Source organism: Pseudophryne corroboree, chromosome 4 (assembly GCF_028390025.1).
Source record: "Pseudophryne corroboree isolate aPseCor3 chromosome 4, aPseCor3.hap2, whole genome shotgun sequence".
In the NCBI taxonomy this organism is placed as follows: Eukaryota; Metazoa; Chordata; class Amphibia; order Anura; family Myobatrachidae; genus Pseudophryne; species Pseudophryne corroboree.
Window position 1 is genome coordinate 905,598,136 of NC_086447.1, and position 23,600 is coordinate 905,621,735.

Genomic DNA, 23,600 nt, shown 5'->3' on the forward strand with positions numbered 1-23,600 from the left:
CCGGATGGCTCGGTCAGACCCAGAATCTAAATTCCCTAAGCCTGTATCTAAAAAAGTTCAAATTCAAGATGGAATCTCTACGGGCAGTGATCTCTAGCCTGGAAAGGGGGGATTTTATGGTATCACTAGACATAAAGGATGCATACCTTCATGTCCCCATTTATCCTCCTCATCAGACGTACCTGAGATTCACTGTACAGGACTGTCATTACCAGTTTCAGACGTTGCCGTTTGGGCTGTCCACGGCCCTGAGGATTTTCACCAAGGTGATGGCGGTAATGATGGTGCTCCTACGCAGACAAGGAGTCACAATTATTACATACTTGGACGATCTCCTGATTAAAGCGAGATTGAGAGATCAGTTGCTGAAAAGCGTGTCACTCTCCCTGAGAGTGCTGCAGCAACACGGCCGGATCCTAAATCTGCCAAAGTCGCAGTTGATTCCAACGACTCGGCTGTCATTTTTAGGCATGATTCTGGACACTGAAAAGAAGAGGGTTTTTCTCCCAACGGAAAAAGCCCAGGAACTCCAGAACATGGTCAGAGACCTGTTAAAGCCAAAAAGAGTGTCAGTTCATCAATGCACTCGAGTACTGGGAAAGATGGTGGCGGCCTACGAGGCCATACCCTTCAGCAGGTTCCATGCAAGGACATTTCAGTGGGACCTACTGGACAAGTGGTCGGGGTCCCATCTACAAATACATCAGAAAATAACCCTGTCCCCCAGGGCCAGGGTGTCTCTCCTGTGGTGGCTGCAGAGTGCTCACCTTCTAGAGGGTCGCAGGTTCGGCATTCAAGACTGGGTTCTGGTAACCACGGACGCGAGCCTCCGAGGATGGGGAGCAGTCACACAAGGAAGAAATTTTCAGGGACTGTGGTCGAGCCAGGAGGCTTGTCTACACATCAACGTGCTGGAATTAAGGGCCATATTCAACGGCCTACGACAAGCGGAGACTCTTCTTCGCGACCTACCGGTGCTGATTCAATCAGACAACGTCACAGCCGTGGCTCATGTAAACCGCCAATGCGGGACAAGGAGTAGAGTGGCAATGGCGAAAGCCACCAGGATCCTCAGCAGACATGATCTCCATCCAGGAGAGTGGGGTCTTCATCAAGAAGTTTTTGCAGAGATAACAAGTCGTTGGGGGCTTCCTCAAATAGACATGATGGCATCACGCCTCAACAAGAAACTTCGGAGGTATTGTTCCAGGTCAAGGGACCCTCAGGCTGTAGCGGCAGACGCCCTGGTGACACCATGGGTGTTTCCGTCGGTCTATGTCTTCCCTCCTCTTCCACTCATCTCAAAAATACTGAGAATCATAAGACGAAAAAGAGTCCAGACAATACTCATTGTTCCGGATTTGCCTCGAAGGGCCTGGTATTCAGATCTTCAGGAAATGCTCACAGAAGATCCGTGGCCTCTTCCTCCCAGGGAGGACCTGTTGCAGCAGGGGCCCTGCGTGTTCCAAGACTTACCGCGGTTACGTTTGACGGCATGGCGGTTGAACGCCAAATCCTAGCTAGGAAAGGTATTCCGGGGGAGGTCATCCCTACTCTGATGAAAGCTAGGAAGGAGGTGACGGCGAAACATTATCACCGTATCTGGAGGAAATATGTATCTTGGTGTGAAGCCAAGAATGCTCCTACGGAAGATTTCCACCTGGGACGTTTTCTCCACTTTCTGCAGACAGGAGTGGCTATGGGCCTAAAGTTAGGTGCAGATTTCGGCCCTGTCAATATTCTTTCAGAAGGAATTGGCTTCTCTCCCAGAAGTCCAGACTTTTGTAAAGGGAGTGCTGCACATCCGACCTCCTTTTGGGCCCCCAGTGGCGCCATGGGACCTTAACGTGGTGTTACAGTTCCTTATGTCACACTGGTTTGAACCTCTTCAAACAGTTGAGTTGAAATTTCTCACTTGGAAAGTGGTCATGTTGTTAGCCTTGGCATCTGCGAGGCGGGTGTCCGAATTGGCGGCTTTGTCTCAGTTGGTGCTCCTGCTTCTAAGCAGACTATTCCCCGCTGGATCTGTAACACGATTCAGCAAGCTCATTCTACGGCTGGATTGCCGTTACCAAATTCGGTAAAGGCCCATTCCACTAGGAAGGTGGACTCTTCTTGGGCGGCTCCCCGAGGGGTCTCGGCATTACAACTTTGCCGAGCAGCTACTTGGTCGGGTTCAAACACTTTTGCTAAATTCTACAAGTTTGATACCTTGGCTGATGAGGACCTCATGTTTGCTCAATCGGTGCTGCAGAGTCATCCGCACTCTCCCGCCCGGTCTGGAGCTTTGGTATAATCCCCATGGTCCTTACGGAGTCCCCAGCATCCACTAGGACGTAAGAGAAAATAAGATTTTAAACCTACCAGTAAATCTTTTTCTCCTAGTCCGTAGAGGATGCTGGGCGCCCGTCCCAGTGCGGACCAAATTCTGCAAGGCTTGTATATAGTTATTGCTTACATAAGGGTTATGTATACAGTTTTGATCAGTCTCTGGCTGATGCTGTTTTGTTTCATACTGTTAACTGGTTTGTATATTCCATGTTGTACGGTGTGGATGGTGTGGGCTGGTATGGATCTTACCCTTAGATTAACAAAAATCCTTTCCTCGTACTGTCCGTCTCCTCTGGGCAGAGTTCTTTAACTGAGGTCTGAAGGAGGGGCATAGAGGGAGGAGCCAGTGCACACCCATCTAAAGTCTTTAGAGTGCCCATGTCTCCTGCGGAGCCCGTCTATACCCCCATGGTCCTTACGGAGTCCCCAGCATCCTCTACGGACTGGGAGAAAAAGATTTACCGGTAGGTTTAAAATCTTATTTTAAATTTTTTTTAATGTTTAATTTTTTTACTTTTTTTTTCTTCTTCCTGCTCGGTGGCCCCGCCATCCCTCTCCTTGTTACATACTGTAGCAGGCCTCCCCGAGGTGTCTTTAGGAGAAGTCATGTCCGTATGTATGGCAACAGTCAGTGCTTGCTATTAGGGAATGCTAAAACTTTGGCCTGGCATGCTGGGACTTGTAGTTTCCCAACAGCTGGAGAGCCACAGGTCGGCGAGGACCTACCTGCAATATAATTGACAGTGCAGAATGATGGAACGGATTCCCCAGGGAGTAATGACGTTAAGCACTATCAGGGAATGCTGTCCCTCATTCCTAGTGATTGCATACAGTAGGTTGCATTCTCCGCTGAATGGCTGCACCCATTATATAGCTGCTGTTTGCAGGTTGAATGCCTCTGCTGCAGCCCATTCAGTCTATTTATTCATGTTACGTCTATCAGTGAATCAGCCCGTGCACCTCATCTGTGGACAGTGAAGAGAATTTTCCATTGAATGGCGGCTGATCCAGCAATCTGTCATTAATCACCAACAGCGCTCGCTAGGCCCCAGTGCCGAGCCAAAACCAAGCTGCAGCACACGTCGCACAACAAGCCCACCGATTTCCATGAATGACACATTCTGTTACAGACTGAGAGCTCTCTTGTGTTTCCTGGAAGACGGGCCAGTGAATAACCCAGGTTAACAAATAATAAAATGCTGTATTAAAAACGTAAGATCGTCTTGAGCAAATAACGTCAGTAGGTCGTTGGCATCACAGTATTCAGTGTCTCCAGTTTAAGTTATTTTTGGCGTCTGGGTTTTACCAAAATAGTGAAAAGTGTTTGAGGGAATTGTAAGCAATCGTTACAGATATTATTCAAATAGACCACATAGGAGAACAGATGTAAGGAGGGGAATGGAGGCTGCAGGGAGCCACAGACTGTCAAGTGGAAATAGCAAGTTCCCCAGCAGCACAGAGTATATCAGGAGATGAGTGATGTGTCAGTGAGGACAGGGCTGCATGTGATGGGCAGTGACATGATGTGAGGAGGGGAATGGAGGCAGCAGGAAGCCACAGACTGAGAGTTATATAGTGGGAGGAGCAGGGTCCCCCAGCAGCACAGAGTATATCAGGAGATGAGTGATGTGCCAGTGAGGACAGGGCTGCATGTGATGGGCAGTGACATGATGTGAGGAGGGGAATGGAGGCAGCAGGAAGCCACAGACTGAGAGTTATATAGTGGGAGGAGCAGGGTCCCCCAGCAGCACAGAGTATATCAGGAGATGAGTGATGTGTCAGTGAGGACAGGGCTGCATGTGACAGGGGCAGTGACATGATGAGAGCAGGGGAATGGAGGCAGCAGGAAGCCACAGACTGAGAGTTATATAGTGGGAGGAGCAGGGTCCCCCAGCAGCACAGAGTATATCAGGAGATGAGTGATGTGTCAGTGAGGACAGGGCTGCATGTGATGGGCAGTGACATGATGTGAGGAGGGGAATGGAGGCAGCAGGAAGCCACAGACTGAGAGTTATATAGTGGGAGGAGCAGAGTCCCCCAGCAGCACAGATTATATCAGGAGATGAGTGATGTGTCAGTGAGGACAGGGCTGCATGTGACAGGGGCAGTGACATGATGTGAGGGGGGGAATGGAGGCAGCAGGAAGCCACAGACTGAGAGTTATATAGTGGGAGGAGCAGTGTCCCCAGCAGCACAGATTATATCAGGAGATGAGTGATGTGTCAGTGAGGACAGGGCTGCATGTGACAGGGGCAGTGACATGATGTGAGGAGGGTAATGGAGGCAGCAGGAAGCCACAGACTGAGAGTTATATAGTGGGAGGAGCAGGGTCCCCAGCAGCACAGAGTATATCAGGAGATGGGTGATGTGTTAGTGAGGACAGGGCTGCATGTGACAGGGGCAGTGACATGATGTGAGGAGGGGAATGGAGGCAGCAGGAAGCCACAGACTGAGAGTTATATAGTGGGAGGAGCAGGGTCGCCCGGCAAAATAATGACTATATCTACAGCTTGATTCTCCCATAACCGAAATACTTTGGACCAGAAGTGTTTTTGATATCCGTTTTTCACGTATTTTGGAATATTTGTAGAGCTGTTTTGGGAATTCAACCCCAGTCTTCACACACACCTTAGACACAGCCTGAGGGTAGTTTTATACAATATGTGTAATATTTTTGTTCTTTATACTAAGTTTGTGTACAGTGATCCATTAGAAAGCAAATGTGTTAAGGCCCGTACACACTGGTCGATATATCGGCCGTTCTCTTGAACGGCCGATATATCGCGGGACCGTCGGCCAGTGTGTACGGCCGATACGTCTGTGAACTCCGTTGTTCAGACGTATCGCGTCGGCCGCGCAGCACAGCCGATGGCCAATATATCTACCGATATATTGGCGCGTCGCTGTGTGTGTACAGGGCGGTCGGCCGACCGCCCGTACACATGCTGCGGCGGCTGGCGGTGATTGACAGCTGAACTGGGCGGGCGTGTGTACACGCCCGCCCAGTTCATGACATCAGTCCCCGACGGATCGGGCAGTGTGTATGCACAGCACACTGCCCGATCCGTACATAGATATATCTGCAGATCAGTTGATCTCCAGATATATCTACTAGTGTGTACCCACCTTTACTATCTTAGTCTCGCTCAAAAAGTTCCATAGAATCTCTCCGTATGTGAGTTTTGCAGTTGTTGCCATTTAAGAAACAAATATATTTTCCGTTGTTTTTTTTTTCTTTTTCTTTTTATACAAGGATTTAAAATCTCTCTCCGAACATTTCTTTAGCATCAATTATATCATACGCGCAGTAACTAAACCTATGACAGACACAAACGTATGTCGTATACAGACATTTCTCTAACGTCCTAGTGGATGCTGGGGACTCCGAAAGGACCATGGGGAATAGCGGCTCCGCAGGAGACTGGGCACAAAGTAAAAGCTTTAGGACTAGCTGGTGTGCACTGGCTCCTCCCCCTATGACCCTCCTCCAAGCCTCAGTTAAGATTTTGTGCCCGAACGAGAAGGGTGCACTCTAGGTGGCTTTTCCTGAGCTGCTTAGAGTAAAAGTTTAAATAGGTTTTTTATTTTCAGTGAGACCTGCTGGCAACAGGCTCACAGCATCGAGGGACTAAGGGGAGAAGAAGCGAACTCACCTGCGTGCAGAGTGGATTGGGCTTCTTAGGCTACTGGACATTAGCTCCAGAGGGACGATCACAGGCCCAGCCATGGATGGGTCCCGGAGCCGCGCCGCCGGCCCCCTTACAGATGCTGAAGCAAGAAGAGGTCCATAAATCGGCGGCAGAAGACTTTCCTGTCTTCATAAGGTAGCGCACAGCACTGCAGCTGTGCGCCATTGCTCTCAGCACACTTCACACTTCGGTCACTGAGGGTGCAGGGCGCTGGGGGGGGGCGCCCTGGGAAGCAATGAATTTACCTTATTTGGCAAAAAAATACATCACATATAGCTCCTGGGCTATATGGATGTATTTAACCCCTGCCAGTTTTCCAGAAAAAAGCGGGAGAAGAGCCCGCCGTGAAGGGGGCGGGGCCTATCTCCTCAGCACACAGCGCCATTGTTCCCACACAGCTCCGCTGGTAGGAAGGCTCCCAGAATCTCCCCTGCATCCTGCAACTACAGAAACAGGGTAAAAAAGAGAGGGGGGCACTTATTTGGCAAAATAACAGATATAAGCAGCTATAAGGGATAGACACTTATTGTAAGGTTGTCCCTATACATATATAGCGCTCTGGTGTGTGCTGGCAAACTCTCCCTCTGTCTCCCCAAGGGGCTAAGTGGGTCCTGTCCTCTATCAGAGCATTCCCTGTGTGTGTGCTGGGTGTCGGTACGTGTGTGTCGACATGTATGAGGAGGAAAATGATGTGGAGGCGGAGCAATTGCCTATAATGGTGATGTCACCCCCTAGGGAGTCGACACCTGAATGGATGGCCGTAATTAAGGAATTACGTGACAGTGTCGTCACGTTACAGAAAACTGTTGACGACATGAGACAGCCGGCAGCTCAGTTAGTGCCTGTCCAGGCGTCTCAAACACCGTCAGGGGCTATTAAACGCCCGTTACCTCAGTGGGTCGACACGGACCCAGACACAGACACTGACTCCAGTGTCGACGGTGAAGAAACAAACGTATTTTCCAGTAGGGCCACACGTTACATGATCACGGCAATGAAGGAGGTTTTGCACATCTCTGATACTGCAAGTACCACAAAAAGGGGTATTATGTGGGGTGTGAAAAAACTACCCGTAGTTTCTCTAACGTCCTAAGTGGATGCTGGGGACTCCGTCAGGACCATGGGGAATAGCGGCTCCGCAGGAGACAGGGCACAAAAATAAAGCTTTAGGATTAGGTGGTGTGTACTGGCTCCTCCCCCTATGACCCTCCTCCAAGCCTCAGTTAGGTTTTTGTGCCCGTCCGAGCAGGGTGCAATCTAGGTGGCTCTCTTAAAGAGCTGCTTAGAAAAAGTTTTTTAGGTTTTTTATTTTCAGTGAGTCCTGCTGGCAAATGGTTGCTTCTTACGAAGCGATTCCATTCGGCAGATTTCACGCAAGAACTTTTCAGTGGGATCTGCTGGAAAAATGGTCCAGATCGCATCTTCAGATGCATCAGCGGATAACCCCAAGGTAATGGCCGAAATGATGTTTCTTCTTCAAAGAAAATGGACGATCTCCTGATAGGGGCAAGGTCCAGAGAACAGTTGGAGGTCGGAGTAGCACTATCTCAAGTAGTTCTACGACAGCACGGGTGGATTCTAAATATTCCAAAACCGCAGCTGTTTCCGATGCACAAGAGTCCTGGGAAAGATGGTGGCTTCTTACGAAGCGATTCCATTCGGCAGATTCCACGCACGAACTTTTCAGTGGGATCTGCTGGACAAATGGTCCGGATCGCATCTGCAGATGCATCAGCGGATAACCTTATCGCCACGGACAAGGGTGTCTCTTCTGTGGTGGTTGCAGAGTGCTCATCTGTTAGAGGGCCGCAGATTCGGCATACAGGACTGGGTCCTGGTGACCACGGATGCCAGTCTGAGAGGCTGGGGAGCGGTCACACAAGGAAGAAACTTCCAGGGAGTATGGTCAAGCCTGGAGATGTCTCTTCACATAAATATACTGGAGCTAAGAGCGATTTACAATGCTCTAAGTCTGGCAAAACCCCTGCTTCAGGGTCAGCCGGTGTTGATCCAGTCGGACAACATCACGGCAGTCGCCCACGTAAACAGACAGGGCAGCACAAGAAGCAGGACAGCAATGGCAGAAGCTGCAAGGATTCTTCGCTGGGCGGAAGATCATGTGATAGCACTGTCAGCAGTATTCATTCCGGGAGTGGACAACTGGGAAGCAGACTTCCTCAGCAGACACGATCTACACCCGGGAGAGTGGGGACTTCATCCAGAAGTCTTCCACATGATTGTGAACCGTTGGGAAAAACCAATGGTGGATATGATGGCGTCCCGCCTCAACAAAAAACTGGACAGGTATTGCGCCAGGTCAAGAGATCCTCAGGCAATAGCTGTGGACGCTCTGGTAACACCGTGGGTGTTCCAGTCAGTGTATGTGTTCCCTCCTCTGCCTCTCATACCAAAAGTACTGAGAATTATACGGCAAAAGGGAGTAAGAACGATACTAGTGGCTCCGGATTGGCCAAGAAGAACTTGGTACCCGGAACTTCAAGAGATGCTCACGGAGGATCCGTGGCCTCTACCTCTAAGACGGGACCTGCTTCAGCAGGGACCGTGTCTATTCCAAGACTTACCGCGGCTGCGTTTGACGGCATGGCGGTTGAACGCCGAATTCTAAAGGAAAAAGGCATTCCGGAAGAGGTCATTCCTACACTGGTAAAAGCCAGGAAGGAGGTGACTGCACAACATTATCACCGCATTTGGAGAAAATATGTTGCGTGGTGTGAGGCCAGGAAGGCCCCCACGGAGGAATTTCAACTGGGTCGATTCCTACATTTCCTGCAAACAGGATTGTCTATGGGCCTCAAATTGGGGTCCATTAAGGTTCAAATTTCGGCCCTGTCGATTTTCTTCCAGAAAGAATTGGCTTCAGTTCCTGAAGTCCAGACTTTTGTAAAAGGAGTACTACATATACAGCCCCCGGTTGTGCCCCCAGTGGCACCGTGGGATCTTAATGTAGTCTTGGATTTTCTCAAATCCCATTGGTTTGAGCCGCTCAAATCGGTGGAGCTGAAGTATCTTACATGGAAAGTAACCATGCTACTGGCCCTGGCTTCAGCCAGGAGAGTATCAGAATTGGCGGCTTTATCATATAAGAGCCCATATCTGATTTTCCATACGGACAGGGCAGAACTGCGGACGCGTCCTCATTTTCTGCCTAAGGTGGTGTCAGCGTTTCACCTGAACCAGCCTATTGTGGTGCCTGCGTCTACTAACGAGTTGGAGGATTCCAAGTTGTTGGACGTGGTCCGGGCATTGAAAATATATATTTCAAGAACGGCGGGAGTCAGAAAGTCTGACTCGCTGTTTATATTGTATGCACCCAACAAGATGGGTGCTCCTGCTTCTAAGCAGACGATTGCTCGTTGGATTTGTAGCACAATTCAACTTGCACATTCTGTGGCAGGCTTGCCACAACCTAAATCTGTCAAGGCCCATTCCACAAGGAAAGTGGGCTCATCCTGGGCGGCTGCCCGGGGAGTCTCGGCATTACAACTCTGCCGAGCTGCTACTTGGTCAGGGGCAAACACGTTTGCAAAATTCTACAAATTTGATACCCTGGCTGAGGAGGACCTTGAGTTCTCTCATTCGGTGCTGCAGAGTCATCCGCACTCTCCCGCCCGTTTGGGAGCTTTGGTATAATCCCCATGGTCCTGACGGAGTCCCCAGCATCCACTTAGGACGTTAGAGAAAATAAGAATTTACTTACCGATAATTCTATTTCTCGTAGTCCGTAGTGGATGCTGGGCGCCCATCCCAAGTGCGGATTGTCTGCAATACTTGTACATAGTTATTGTTACAAAAAAATCGGGTTGTTATTTGTTGTGAGCCGTCTGTTCAGAGGCTCCTACGTTTGTCATACTGTTAACTGGGTTCAGATCACAAGTTATACGGTGTGATTGGTGTGGCTGGTATGAGTCTTACCCGGGGTTCAATATCCTTCCTTATTGTGTACGCTCGTCCGGGCACAGTATCCTAACTGAGGCTTGGAGGAGGGTCATAGGGGGAGGAGCCAGTACACACCACCTAATCCTAAAGCTTTATTTTTGTGCCCTGTCTCCTGCGGAGCCGCTATTCCCCATGGTCCTGACGGAGTCCCCAGCATCCACTACGGACTACGAGAAATAGAATTATCGGTAAGTAAATTCTTATTTTTTCCTGAATCAAATGAATTGAATGAAGTGTGTGATGAAGCGTGGGTTACCCCCGACAAAAAACTGCTAATTTCTAAAAAATTATTGGCACTATATCCCTTCCCACCAGAGGTTAGGGCTCGTTGGGAAACACCCCCTAGGGTGGATAAGGCGCTCACACGCTTATCAAAACAAGTGGCGTTACCGTCTCCAGAAACGGCCGCCCTTAAGGAGCCAGCAGATAGGAGGCTGGAAAATATCCTTAAAAGTATATACACTCATACTGGTGTTATACTGCGACCAGCAATCGCCTCAGCCTGGATGTGCAGTGCTGGGGTGGCTTGGTCGGATTCCCTGACTGAAAATATTGATACCCTGGACAGGGACAATATATTATTGACTATAGAGCATTTAAAGGATGCATTCCTATATATGCAAGATGCACAGAGAGACATTTGCACTCTGGCATCAAGAGTAAGTGCGATGTCCATTTCTGCCAGAAGAGGATTATGGACACGACAGTGGTCAGGGGATGCGGATTCCAAACGGCATATGGAAGTATTGCCGTATAAAGGGGAGGAGTTATTTGGGGGCGGTCTATCGGACCTGGTGGCCACGGCAACGGCTGGGAAATCCACCTTTTTACCCCAAGTCACCTCGCAGCAGAAAAAGATACCGTCTTTTCAGGCTCAGTCCTTTCGTCCCCATAAGGGCAAGCGGGCAAAAGGCCACTCATATCTGCCCCGGGGCAGAGGAAGGGGAAAAAGACTGCAACAGACAGCTTCTTCCCACGAACAGAAGCCCTCCCCCGCTTCTGCCAAGTCCTCAGCATGACGCTGGGGCCTTACAAGCGGACTCAGGCACGGTGGGGGCCCGTCTCAAGAATTTCAGCGCGCAGTGGGCTCACTCGCAAGTGGACCCCTGGATCCTGCAGGTAGTATCTCAGGGGTACAAATTGGAATTCGAGACGTCTCCCCCTCGCCGGTTCCTGAAGTCTGCTTTACCAACGTCTACCCCCGACAGGGAGGCGGTATTGGAAGCCATTCACAAGCTGTATTCCCAGCAAGTGATAATCAAGGTACCCCTCCTACAACAGGGAAAGGGGTATTACTCCACGCTGTTTGTGGTACCGAAGCCGGACGGCTCGGAGAGACCCATTTTAAATCTGAAAGCCTTGAACACTTACATAAAAAGGTTCAAGTTCAAGATGGAGTCACTCAGAGCAGTGATAGCGAACCTGGAAGAAGGGGACTACATGGTGTCTCTGGACATCAAGGATGCTTACCTCCATGTCCCAATTTGCCCTTCTCACCAAGGGTACCTCAGGTTTGTGGTACAGAGCTGTCACTATCCGTTTCAGACGCTGCCGTTTGGATTGTCCACGGCACCCCGGGTCTTTACCAAGGTAATGGCCGAAATGATGATTCTTCTTCGAAGAAAAGGCGTCTTAATTATCCCTTACTTGGACGATCTCCTGATAAGGGCACGGTCCAGAGAACAGTTAGAGGTCGGAGTAGCACTATCTCAAATAGTACTACGACAGCACGGATGGATTCTAAATATTCCAAAATCGCAGCTGATTCCGACGACACGTATGCTGTTCCTAGGGATGATTCGGGACACAGTACAGAAAAAGGTGTTTCTCCCGGAAGAGAAAGCCAGGGAGTTATCCGACTTAGTCAGGAAACTCCTAAGACCAGGCCAGGTGTCAGTGCATCAGTGCACAAGGGTCCTGGGAAAGATGGTGGCTTCTTACGAAGCGATTCCATTCGGCAGATTCCACGCAATAACTTTTCAGTTGGATCTGCTAGACAAATGGTCCGGATCGCATCTTCAAATGCATCAGCGGATAACCCTGTCTCCAAGGACAAGGGTGTCTCTCCTGTGGTGGTTACAGAGTGCTCATCTCCTAGAGGGCCGCAGATTCGGCATTCAGGATTGGGTCCTGGTGACCACGGATGCCAGCCTGAGAGGCTGGGGAGCAGTCACACAGGGAAAAAATTTCCAGGGCTTGTGGTCAAGCATGGAAACGTCAGGCAAGGCCTCTGCTTCAGGGTCAGCCAGTATTGATCCAGTCGGACAACATCACGGCAGTCGCCCACGTAAACAGACAGGGCGGCACAAGAAGCAGGAGGGCAATGACGGAAGTGGCAAGGATTCTTTGCTGGGCGGAAAATCATGTGATAGCACTGTCAGCAGTGTTCATTCCGGGAGTGGACAACTGGGAAGCAGACTTCCTCAGCAGACACGATCTTCACCCGGGGGAGTGGGGACTTCACCCAGAAGTCTTCCACATGATTGTAAACCGTTGGAAAAAACCAAAGGTGGACATGATGGCGTCTCGCCTCAACAAAAAACTGGACAGATATTGCTCCAGGTCAAGGGACCCTCAGGCAATAGCTGTGGACGCTCTGGTAACACCGTGGGTGTACCGGTCAGTGTATGTGTTCCCTCCTCTTCCTCTCATACCAAAAGTACTGAGAATCATAAGAAGGAGAGGAGTAAAGACTATACTCGTGGCTCCGGATTGGCCAAGAAGGACTTGGTACCCGGAAATTCAAGAGATGCTCACGGAAGACCCGTGGCCTCTACCTCTAAGACAGGACCTGCTCCAGCAGGGACCATGTCTGTTCCAAGACTTACCGCGGCTGCGTTTGACGGCATGGCGGTTGAACGCCGGATCCTGAAGGAAAAAGGCATTCCGGATGAAGTCTTCCCTACCCTGATCAAAGCCAGGAAGGATGTAACCGTACAACATTATCACCGTATTTGGCGTAAATATGTTGCGTGGTGCGAGGCCAGGAAGGCCCCTACGGAGGAATTTCAACTGGGTCGATTCCTGCATTTCCTGCAAACAGGACTGTCTATGGGCCTCAAATTAGGGTCCATTAAGGTTCAAATTTCGGCCCTGTCGATATTCTTCCAAAAAGAACTAGCTTCTGTTCCTGAAGTTCAGACGTTTGTCAAGGGAGTACTGCATATACAGCCTCCTTTTGTGCCTCCAGTGGCACCTTGGGATCTCAATGTAGTGTTGGGATTCCTAAAATCACATTGGTTTGAACCACTCACCACTGTGGACTTGAAATATCTCACATGGAAAGTGGTAATGCTGTTAGCCCTGGCTTCAGCCAGGCATGTATCAGAATTGGCGGCTTTATCCTATAAAAGCCCTTACCTAATTTTTCATACGGACAGGGCAGAATTGAGGACTCGTCCTCAATTTCTCCCTAAGGTGGTTTCAGCATTTCACTTAAACCAACCTATTGTGGTGCCTGCGGCTACTAGGGACTTGGAGGATTCCAAGTTGCTGGACGTAGTCAGGGCCCTGAAAATATATGTTTCCAGGACGGCTGGAGTCAGAAAATCTGACTCGCTGTTTATCCTGTATGCACCCAACAAGCTGGGTGCTCCTGCTTCTAAGCAGACGATTGCTCGTTGGATTTGTAGTACAATTCAGCTTGCACATTCTGTGGCAGGCCTGCCACAGCCAAAATCTGTAAAAGCCCATTCCACACGGAAAGTGGGCTCATCTTGGGCGGCTGCCCGAGGGGTCTCGGCTTTACAACTTTGCCGAGCAGCTACTTGGTCAGGGGCAAACACGTTTGCTAAATTCTACAAATTTGATACCCTGGCTGAGGAGGACCTGGAGTTCTCTCATTCGGTGCTGCAGAGTCATCCGCACTCTCCCGCCCGTTTGGGAGCTTTGGTATAATCCCCATGGTCCTTTCGGAGTCCCCAGCATCCACTAGGACGTTAGAGAAAATAAGAATTTACTTACCGATAATTCTATTTCTCATAGTCCGTAGTGGATGCTGGGCGCCCATCCCAAGTGCGGATTGTCTGCATTACTTGTACATAGTTATTGTTACAAAAATCGGGTTATTGTTGTTGTGAGACATCTTTTCAGAGGCTCCTTCTGTTATCATGCTGTTAACTGGGTTCAGATCACAAGTTGTACGGTGTGATTGGTGTGGCTGGTATGAGTCTTACCCGGGATTCAAAATACTTCCTTATTGTGTACGCTCGTCCGGGCACAGTATCCTAACTGAGGCTTGGAGGAGGGTCATAGGGGGAGGAGCCAGTGCACACCAGCTAGTCCTAAAGCTTTTACTTTGTGCCCAGTCTCCTGCGGAGCCGCTATTCCCCATGGTCCTTTCGGAGTCCCCAGTATCCACTACGGACTATGAGAAATAGAATTATCGGTAAGTAAATTCTTATTTTTTAATGAAAATTGGGAACTGGATAGTGTCTTTTTTTCTTTCTTGTATTGTTTCAGTTAAAAGTTTTGTTTTGTCAGAATGGTTTGTTCCTGGGCATCGCAGGAAAATAATTTGTGTTATCTTTTCTCCCCAGACAATACGAAAGCCCGCAGCCATGAGTTTGCAGAAAAGAATTCCCTGGAGAAATACGAGTATGTCTTGCATCCACGTACAACGGGTTTTACCTTTATAGTGGATCGTCTGAGGGAAGGTAATTTCTTTTGCCTTTTGCTAAGCATCACTTTGTATTTACTGGCTGTGACATGTCACTGTAATGAGCGTTTAAAGCCAAAATGTTTCAGACGAAGTTCTAGAATGTAACGAACAGTGGGCCTAATTCAGACCTGATCGCTAGGGTGCATATTTTGCATCCCTGCGATCAGTTAGTCGCCGCCTAGAGGGGGAGGGGTAAATCGCTGTGCAGGCATGCGATCGCATGTGCAGGAGACATGCACGGTCTCTGCACAGTCCAGGACTTAATCTTCCAGTGCGATTATCGGAGCCGGAGCTGACGTCAGACACTCTCCCTTCAAACGCCTGGTCCCGGCTGCATTTCTACGGACACTCCCTGAAAACGGTCAGTTGCCACCCACAAATGACCTCTTCCTGTCAGTCACCGTGTGATCGCTTTTTACGCCCATCCCGTCCGTATGCACCGGTGCAGTCTTCCGACGCGTTGGCACATTGCGGTGCATACACATGCGCAGTACAGACCCGATCGCTTGCTGTGCGAAAACGCACAGCAACGATCGGGTCTGAATTAGGCCCAGTGTCGTCACTTGTTGATTGTTGAAACATAGTTGCGTACTCAAAAAGTTGTCCGCTTACCTTACCAGACTGATTAGGGCAAATGAAAGGATGCCCGCTTCTGTAGCCTGGCAATGTAAATTTGCTGCCCCTAAGTATCTTTGTGTGTGTGTGTATATATATATATATATATATAGATATATATATATATATATATATATATATATATATATATATAGTCTCACACTAGTGGGGAAATATATGGAAACTTGTAAAGAAGTCAAGAGGATGTTTTGCCCATAACAACCAATCGTACTCTAGCTACCATTTATCTAATACATGCTATAAAATGATAGCTAGGATTGTATTGGTTGGCTTGGACGACTCCTCCTGTCCTCTTTACAAGGTTTGATAAATCTCGGTATGAAGCGGTATTGATACACTGAGGTTTATGGGCAGCACAACGGCCTAAAGGTTAATAGAACGCTTTAGGTGAGACCTTGACGTAATTGGTCTCAGGAGATTTGTGAATGGTACAAAGGACCTCAGCATCTGTTTCCGGGGTAACCGGCTCCCTCCATGCAGTGATAGTGAAGACCGTACTAACCTGTATTCATTGCTTGTATTCTGCATCCTGTTTTTTCCTACTTTGCATAAAACGTTGGGGGTTGCTGGGTCGGTGACACATAAACGTGCTCGTATAACGACAGTGTAACAGTCTCCAGTATGACTTTCACATGCTCTCTACGCGAGATCCGGCAAACATCTGTCCAGCTCAGATTGTACAGAGATTCGCAAAAATGCGTCAATTTTCATCGTCCCCAGAGATGTTACACATGAGAGTACAACTTCGAGATATACCAAATTAAGTCCACAAGTTACATAATGACGTAGTGAGAAAGAGGGAGTGAGGGCCCTGCCCTTACAGTCTGGAGGGACTGTGGCTGGACCCGAATGGGTAGTGGGCTGTGATGTACACCAATGGGAAACAGAGTGGAGGTATTGTAGAGGCTGCAGAGTTAGGAGGAGTGGGAGGCTTGGCTAAAGGGATGAGTTTTGAGGGCGCGTTAGAAGGGAGGCTGGGTGAGTGTCTGATGGAGTATGGGCAGGTACTCCAGAGAAAAGGAGCAGCGCAAGAGAAATCCGGGAGTCAGGTGTGGGAGCAAGGGATTTGGGAGGAGGAGAGAAGGCAGTCATTGGAAAAGTGAAGAGAACTGCAGGAATAAATCCTTACGCAGATAGCTGTTAATGATGATCATGATATTTATATAGCTCTTTTCTCCCAATAGGACAGTGGAGAAAATGGTTTTATTATTTTCTTTTATTTATTTCATTTTGTTCTCAGCGTTTTTTACTTTTGCATGAGTAAATGGCACCCAACAGGGGGAAGCTGCCAGCCATGCAGGCAGACGGGTAACACACAGCTCTCTCTTCTTCCCTGCTCTCTAAATGATGATTCCTTAGACGGTTATTTTCCATTTAAAGACTTCCGTATTACAGATATCACTGGTATCTTGACGTCCATTGTGCAGCATGTGCTTCTAATACAAATCTGTGACTTATCGCATTATCAAGATAAACAGCTCAGGCTGCCGAGCGCTACATTTCCATCTTAGGGAGAGAAACGGACACATCGTAATGTCATCAGGTTCCGTGTCACAGAAGAAGCATTGACCGCAGCGCCGACGAGCCATCCAGCCCTTTCCCCGCCGCTCTCTCTCTCCTTCCAGGAATTAGTGCAAAAGTAACGGAACTGCTGTTTTTCTTGCAATCAGCCCAGAAATCATGTTTATATGGTTCAGCATAATCTTTGCTTCAATGACAACTTTTATCCCCGGTGGCTTTCGTGTGAATTAATTTCGGTTCTTGGCAGTCTCCAATCCTTCGGGGAAGAAAAGCCAACGCTAGAACATTTATTTTCTACTCTAAAAATAGGACGGCAAATTTAGTCCCAGGAATCAAATGTGCTTTTTAAGTCTGCAAGAAAAATAAAAGCAGAGACACAACTGAGCCGTGTCCGGTATATATTACACAGTCTGATCAAAGGAAATGACTGTTATAATGGGACGGCAATGTAAATGCGCACTAGGAGATTGTGCAGCTGGAGTCTATGCTGCCATTTATGTATGTGATACAAACGTCGCCTTGACCCGTTAATGTACTGCACTGAATCACTGCTTCCTGTACCCACTGGGGTGCCAGCTGTATATCAACAAGACAATGGAAATGCATAAAGTTTACTCTGGAAATGGGTTTCTCACAGAGCATGTAGTGTGTTCATTGACTTGCACGGTTTATACTAAATCTGTCCATCAGGTGTGACCGACAGCTTTGCAAACCTGCTTTGCAGAAGATTCCTACACAGGGGATTGGGTTAGTGAAGTCACAGCAGCTCAATTGACTGTGTTCATATATATATTTCTCTATCGTCCTAAGTGGATGCTGGGGTTCCTGAAAGGACCATGGGGAATAGCGGCTCCGCAGGAGACAGGGCACAAAAGTAAAGCTTTTACAGGTCAGGTGGTGTGTACTGGCTCCTCCCCCTATGACCCTCCTCCAGACTCCAGTTAGATTTTTGTGCCCGGCCGAGAAGGGTGCAATTCTAGGTGGCTCTCATAAAGAGCTGCTTAGAGAGTTTAGCTTAGGTTTTTTATTTTACAGTGATTCCTGCTGGCAACAGGATCACTGCAACGAGGGACAGAGGGGAGAAGAAGTGAACTCACCTGCGTGCAGGATGGATTGGCTTCTTGGCTACTGGACATGAAGCTCCAGAGGGACGATCACAGGTACAGCCTGGATGGTCACCGGAGCCACGCCGCCGGCCCCCTCACAGATGCTGAAGCAAGAAGAGGTCCAGAATCGGCGGCTGAAGACTCCTGCAGTCTTCTTAAGGTAGCGCACAGCACTGCAGCTGTGCGCCATTTTCCTCTCAGCACACTTCACACGGCAGTCACTGAGGGTGCAGGGCGCTGGGAGGGGGGCGCCCTGGGAGGCAAATGAAAACCTTTAAAAAGGCTAAAAATACCTCACATATAGCCCCAGAGGCTATATGGAGATATTTACCCCTGCCTAAATGTACTAAATAGCGGGAGACGAGCCCGCCGAAAAAGGGGCGGGGCCTATCTCCTCAGCACACGGCGCCATTTTCTGTCACAGCTCCGCTGGTCAGGAAGGCTCCCAGGTCTCTCCCCTGCACTGCACTACAGAAACAGGGTATAACAGAGAGGGGGGGCAAAATAAATGGCAATATATATTAATATAAAAGCAGCTATAAGGGAGCACTTAATCATAAGGCTATCCCTGTCATATATAGCGCTTTTTGGTGTGTGCTGGCAGACTCTCCCTCTGTCTCCCCAAAGGGCTAGTGGGTCCTGTCTTCGTATAGAGCATTCCCTGTGTGTCTGCTGTGTGTCGGTACGTGTGTGTCGACATGTATGAGGACGTTATTGGTGTGGAGGCGGAGAAATTGCCAAATATGAGGATGTCACCTCCTAGGGGGTCGACACCAGAATGGATGCCTTTATTTGTGGAATTACGGGATAGCGTCAACTCGCTTAAGCAGTCGTTTGCCGACATGAGGCGGCCGGACACTCAATTAGTGCCTGTCCAGGCGCCTCAAACACCGTCAGGGGCTGTAAAACGCCCCTTGCCTCAGTCGGTCGACACAGACCCAGACACAGGCACTGATTCCGGTGGTGAAGGTGACGAATCAACCGTATTTTCCAGTAGGGCCACACGTTATATGATTTTGGCAATAAAGGAGATGTTACATTTAGCTGATACTACAGGTACCACTAAACAGGGTATTATGTGGGGTGTGAAAAAACTACCAGTAGTTTTTACCGAATCAGAAGAATTAAATGACGTGTGTGATGAAGCGTGGGGTGCCCCGATAAAAAACTGCTAATTTCAAAGAAGTTATTGGCTTTATACCCTTTCCCGCCAGAGGTTAGGGAGCGCTGGGAAACACCTCCTAGGGTGGACAAAGCGCTAACACGCTTATCAAAACAAGTGGCGTTACCCTCTCCTGAGACGGCCGCACTTAAAGATCCATCAGATAGGAGGATGGAAAATATCCAAAAAGGTATATACACACATGCAGGTGTTATACTACGACCAGCTATTGCGACTGCCTGGATGTGCAGTGCTGGGGTAGTTTGGTCAGAGTCCCTGATCGAAAATATTGATACCCTGGACAGGGACAATATTTTACTGTCGTTAGAACAAATAAAGGATGCATTTCTTTATATGCGTGATGCACAGGGAGATATCTGCACACTGGCATCACGGGTAAGTGCTATGTCCATTTCGGCCAGAAGAGCTTTATGGACACGACAGTGGACAGGCGATGCGTAGAGGAGTTATTTGGGGTCGGTCTATCGGATTTGGTGGCCACGGCTACGGCCGGGAAATCCACCTTTCTACCTCAAGTCACTCCCCAACAGAAAAAGGCACCGACCTTTCAACCGCAGCCCTTTCGTTCCTTTAAAAATAAGAGAGCAAAGGGCTATTCATATCTGCCACGAGGCAGAGGACGAGGGAAGAGACAGCAACAGGCAGCTCCTTCCCAGGAACAGAAGCCCTCCCCGGCTTCTACAAAAGCCTCAGCATGACGCTGGGGCTTCGCAAGCGGACTCGGGGGCGGTAGGCGGTCGTCTCAAGAATTACAGCGCGCAGTGGGCTCACTCGCAGGTAAATCCCTGGATCCTGCAGATAATATCTCAGGGGTACAGGTTGAAATTAGAGACAGAGCCACCTCGCCGTTTCCTGAAGTCTGCTTTACCAACGTCCCCCTCAGAAAGGGAGACGGTTTTGGAAGCCATTCACAAGCTGTATTCTCAGCAGGTGATAGTCAAGGTACCTCTTCTACAACAAGGGAAGGGGTATTATTCCACTCTTTTTGTGGTACCGAAGCCGGATGGCTCGGTAAGGCCTATTCTAAATCTGAAGTCCTTGAACCTGTACATAAAGAAGTTCAAGTTCAAGATGGAGTCACTCAGAGCAGTGATAGCGAACCTGGAAGAAGGGGACTTTATGGTATCCTTGGACATCAAGGATGCGTATCTCCACGTTCCAATTACCCCTCACCAGGGGTACCTCAGGTTCGTTGTACAAAACTGTCACTATCAGTTTCAGACGCTGCCGTTTGGTTTGTCCACGGCACCTCGGGTCTTTACAAAGGTAATGGCCGAGATAATATTTCTTCTTCGAAGAAAAGGCGTATTAATTATCCCATACTTGGACGATCTCCTAATAAGGGCAAGGTCCAGAGAACAGCTAGAGATGGGTTTAGCACTATCTCAAGAGGTGCTAAAGCAGCACGGATGGATTCTGAATATTCCAAAATCCCAATTAATGCCGACAACTCGTCTGCTGTTCCTGGGGATGATTCTGGACACAGTTCAGAAAAAGGTTTTTCTTCCCGAAGAAAAAGCCAAGGAGTTATCTGACCTGGTCAGGAACCTCCTAAAACCAGGAAAGGTGTCTGTACATCAATGCACAAGAGTCCTGGGAAAAAATGGTAGCTTCTTACGAAGCAATCCCTTTTGGCAGATTCCATGCAAAGGGATCTGTTGGACAAATGGTCAGGGTCGCATCTTCAGATGCACCTGCGGATAACCCTGTCGCCGAGGACAAGGGTATCCCTTCTGTGGTGGTTGCAGGAGGCTCATCTATTGGAGGGCCGCAGATTCGGCATGCAGGATTGGATCCTGGTGACCACGGATGCCAGCCTGAGAGGCTGGGGAGCAGTCACACAGGGAAGAAATTTCCAGGGAGTGTGGTCGAGCCTGAAAAAGTCTCTTCACATAAGCATTCTGGAACTAAGAGCAATCTACAATGCTCTAAGCCAGGCGGAACCTCTGCTTCAAGGAAGACCGGTGTTGATCCAGTCGGACAACATCACGGCAGTCGCCCATGTAAACAGACAGGGCGGCACAAGAAGCAGGAGGGCAATGGCAGAAGCTGCCAGGATCCTTCGCTGGGCGGAGAATCACGTGATAGCACTGTCAGCAGTATTCATCCCGGGCGTGGACAACTGGGAAGCAGACTTCCTCAGCAGACACGACCTTCACCCGGGAGAGTGGGGACTTCATCCAGAAGTTTTCCACATGCTATTAAACCGTTGGGTAAAACCAATGGTGGACATGATGGCGTCTCGCCTCAACAAAACACTGGACAGATATTGCGCCAGGTCAAGAGATCCGCAGGCAATAGCTGTGGACGCGCTGGTAACACCTTGGGTGTACCAGTCGGTATATGTGTTTCCTCCTCTGCCTCTCATACCAAAGGTATTGAGGATTATACGGCAAAGAGGAGTAAGACTAGTGGCTCCGGATTGGCCAAGAAGGACTTGGTACCCGGAACTTCAAGAGATGGTCACGGACGATCCGTGGCCTCTACTTCTGAGAAGGGACCTGCTTCAGCAGGGTCCTTGTCTTTTTCAAGACTTACCGCGGCTGCGTTTGACGGCATGGCGTTTGAATGCCAGATCCTAAAAGGAAAAGGCATTCCGGAAGAAGTCATTCCTACCTTGATAAAGGCAAGGAAGGAAGTCACCGCGAAGCATTATCGCCGTATTTGGCGAAAATATGTTGCGTGGTGCGAGCAGCGGAGTGCTCCGATGGAGGAATTTCAACTGGGTCGTTTTCCTACATTTCCTGCAATCAGGATTGTCTATGGGTCTCAAATTGGGATCTATTAAGGTTCAAATTTCGGCCATATCAATATTCTTCCAAAAAGAATTGGCCTCAGTCCCTGAGGTCCAGATTTTTATCAAAGGAGTACTGCATATACAGCCTCCTGTGGTGCCTAAGGTGGCACCGTGGGATCTAAATGTAGTTTTAGATTTCCTCAAATCCAATTGGTTTGAACCACTAAAGAATGTGGATTTGAAATATCTCACATGGAAAGTGACTATGTTACTGGCCCTGGCTTCGGCCGGGAGAGTATCTGAACTGGCGGCTTTGTTTTATAAAAGCCCTTATTTAATTTTCCATTCGACATAGGGCAGAGCGGCGGACGCGTCCGCATTTTCTCCCTAAGGTGGTATCAGCGTTTCACCTGAACCAGCCTATTGTAGTGCCTGCGGCTACAGACGACTTGAAGGACTCCAAGTTGTTGGACGTTGTCAGAGCCTTAAAAATATACATTTAAAGGACGGCTGGAGTCAGAAAATCTGACTCGCTGTTTATACTGTATGCACCCAACAAGTTGGGTGCACCTGCTTCTAAGCAGTCGATTGCTCGTTGGATTTGTAACAAAATTCAACTTGTACATTCTGTGGCAGGCCTGCCACAGCCTAAATCTGTTAAGGCCCATTCCGCAAGGAAGGTGGGCTCATCTTGGGCGCCTGCCCGAGGGGTCTCGGCATTACAACTCTGCCGAGCAGCTACGTGGTCAGGGGAGAACACGTTTGTAAATTTTTACAAATTTGATACCCTGGCAAAGGAGGACCTGGAGTTCTCTCATTCGGTGCTGCAGAGTCATCCGCACTCTCCCGCCCGTTTGGGAGCTTTGGTATAATCCCCATGGTCCTTTCAGGAACCCCAGCATCCACTTAGGACGATAGAGAAAATAAGAATTTACTTACCGATAATTCTATTTCTCGGAGTCCGTAGTGGATGCTGGGCGCCCATCCCAAGTGCGGATTATCTGCAATACTTGTACATAGTTATTGTTAACTAATTCGGGTTATTGTTTAGGAAGCCATCTTTCAGAGGCTCCTCTGTTATCATACTGTTAACTGGGTTTAGATCACAAGTTGTACGGTGTGATTGGTGTGGCTGGTATGAGTCTTACCCGGGATTCAAAATCCTCCCTTATTGTGTACGCTCGTCCGGGCACAGTACCTAACTGGAGTCTGGAGGAGGGTCATAGGGGGAGGAGCCAGTACACACCACCTGACCTGTAAAAGCTTTACTTTTGTGCCCTGTCTCCTGCGGAGCCGCTATTCCCCATGGTCCTTTCAGGAACCCCAGCATCCACTACGGACTCCGAGAAATAGAATTATCGGTAAGTAAATTCTTATTTTTTTCTTTTCTTGCATCACACAAAATCAGAACAGGGATTAAGATGTGGGGATATAGTTGGAATGGAGTTATGCTACACCGGAGGGCAAGGCATAAACAAGGGGCCTAATTCATACCTGATCGCAGCAGCAAATTTGTTCTCTAATGGACAAAACCATGTGCACTGCAGGTGGGGCAGATATAACATGTGCAGAGAGTGTTAGATTTGGGTGGGGCTGTGTTCAAACTGAAATCTAATTTGCAGTGTAAAAATAAAGCAGCCAGTATTTACCCTGCACAGAAACAATACAACCCACCCAAATCTAACTCTCTCTGCACATGTTATATCTGCCCCACCTGCAGTGCACATGGTTTTGCCCATCTGCTAACAAATTTGCTGCTGCGATCAGGTCTGAATTAGGC

General features: G+C 48.8%; 1 protein-coding gene across 3 annotated transcripts in view; it reads left to right on the plus strand.

Moving 5' to 3' along the window:
* LCLAT1 (lysocardiolipin acyltransferase 1) overlaps positions 1 to 23,600 on the plus strand; it is a 299,303-nt gene that overhangs the window by 156,099 nt on the left and 119,604 nt on the right. For all 3 annotated transcript variants that reach the window (XM_063918936.1, XM_063918935.1, XM_063918937.1), the window contains exon 5: positions 14,516 to 14,632. In XM_063918936.1, the coding sequence (XP_063775006.1) occupies positions 14,516 to 14,632 (117 nt within the window). The remainder of the gene's footprint in view (positions 1 to 14,515; positions 14,633 to 23,600) is intronic.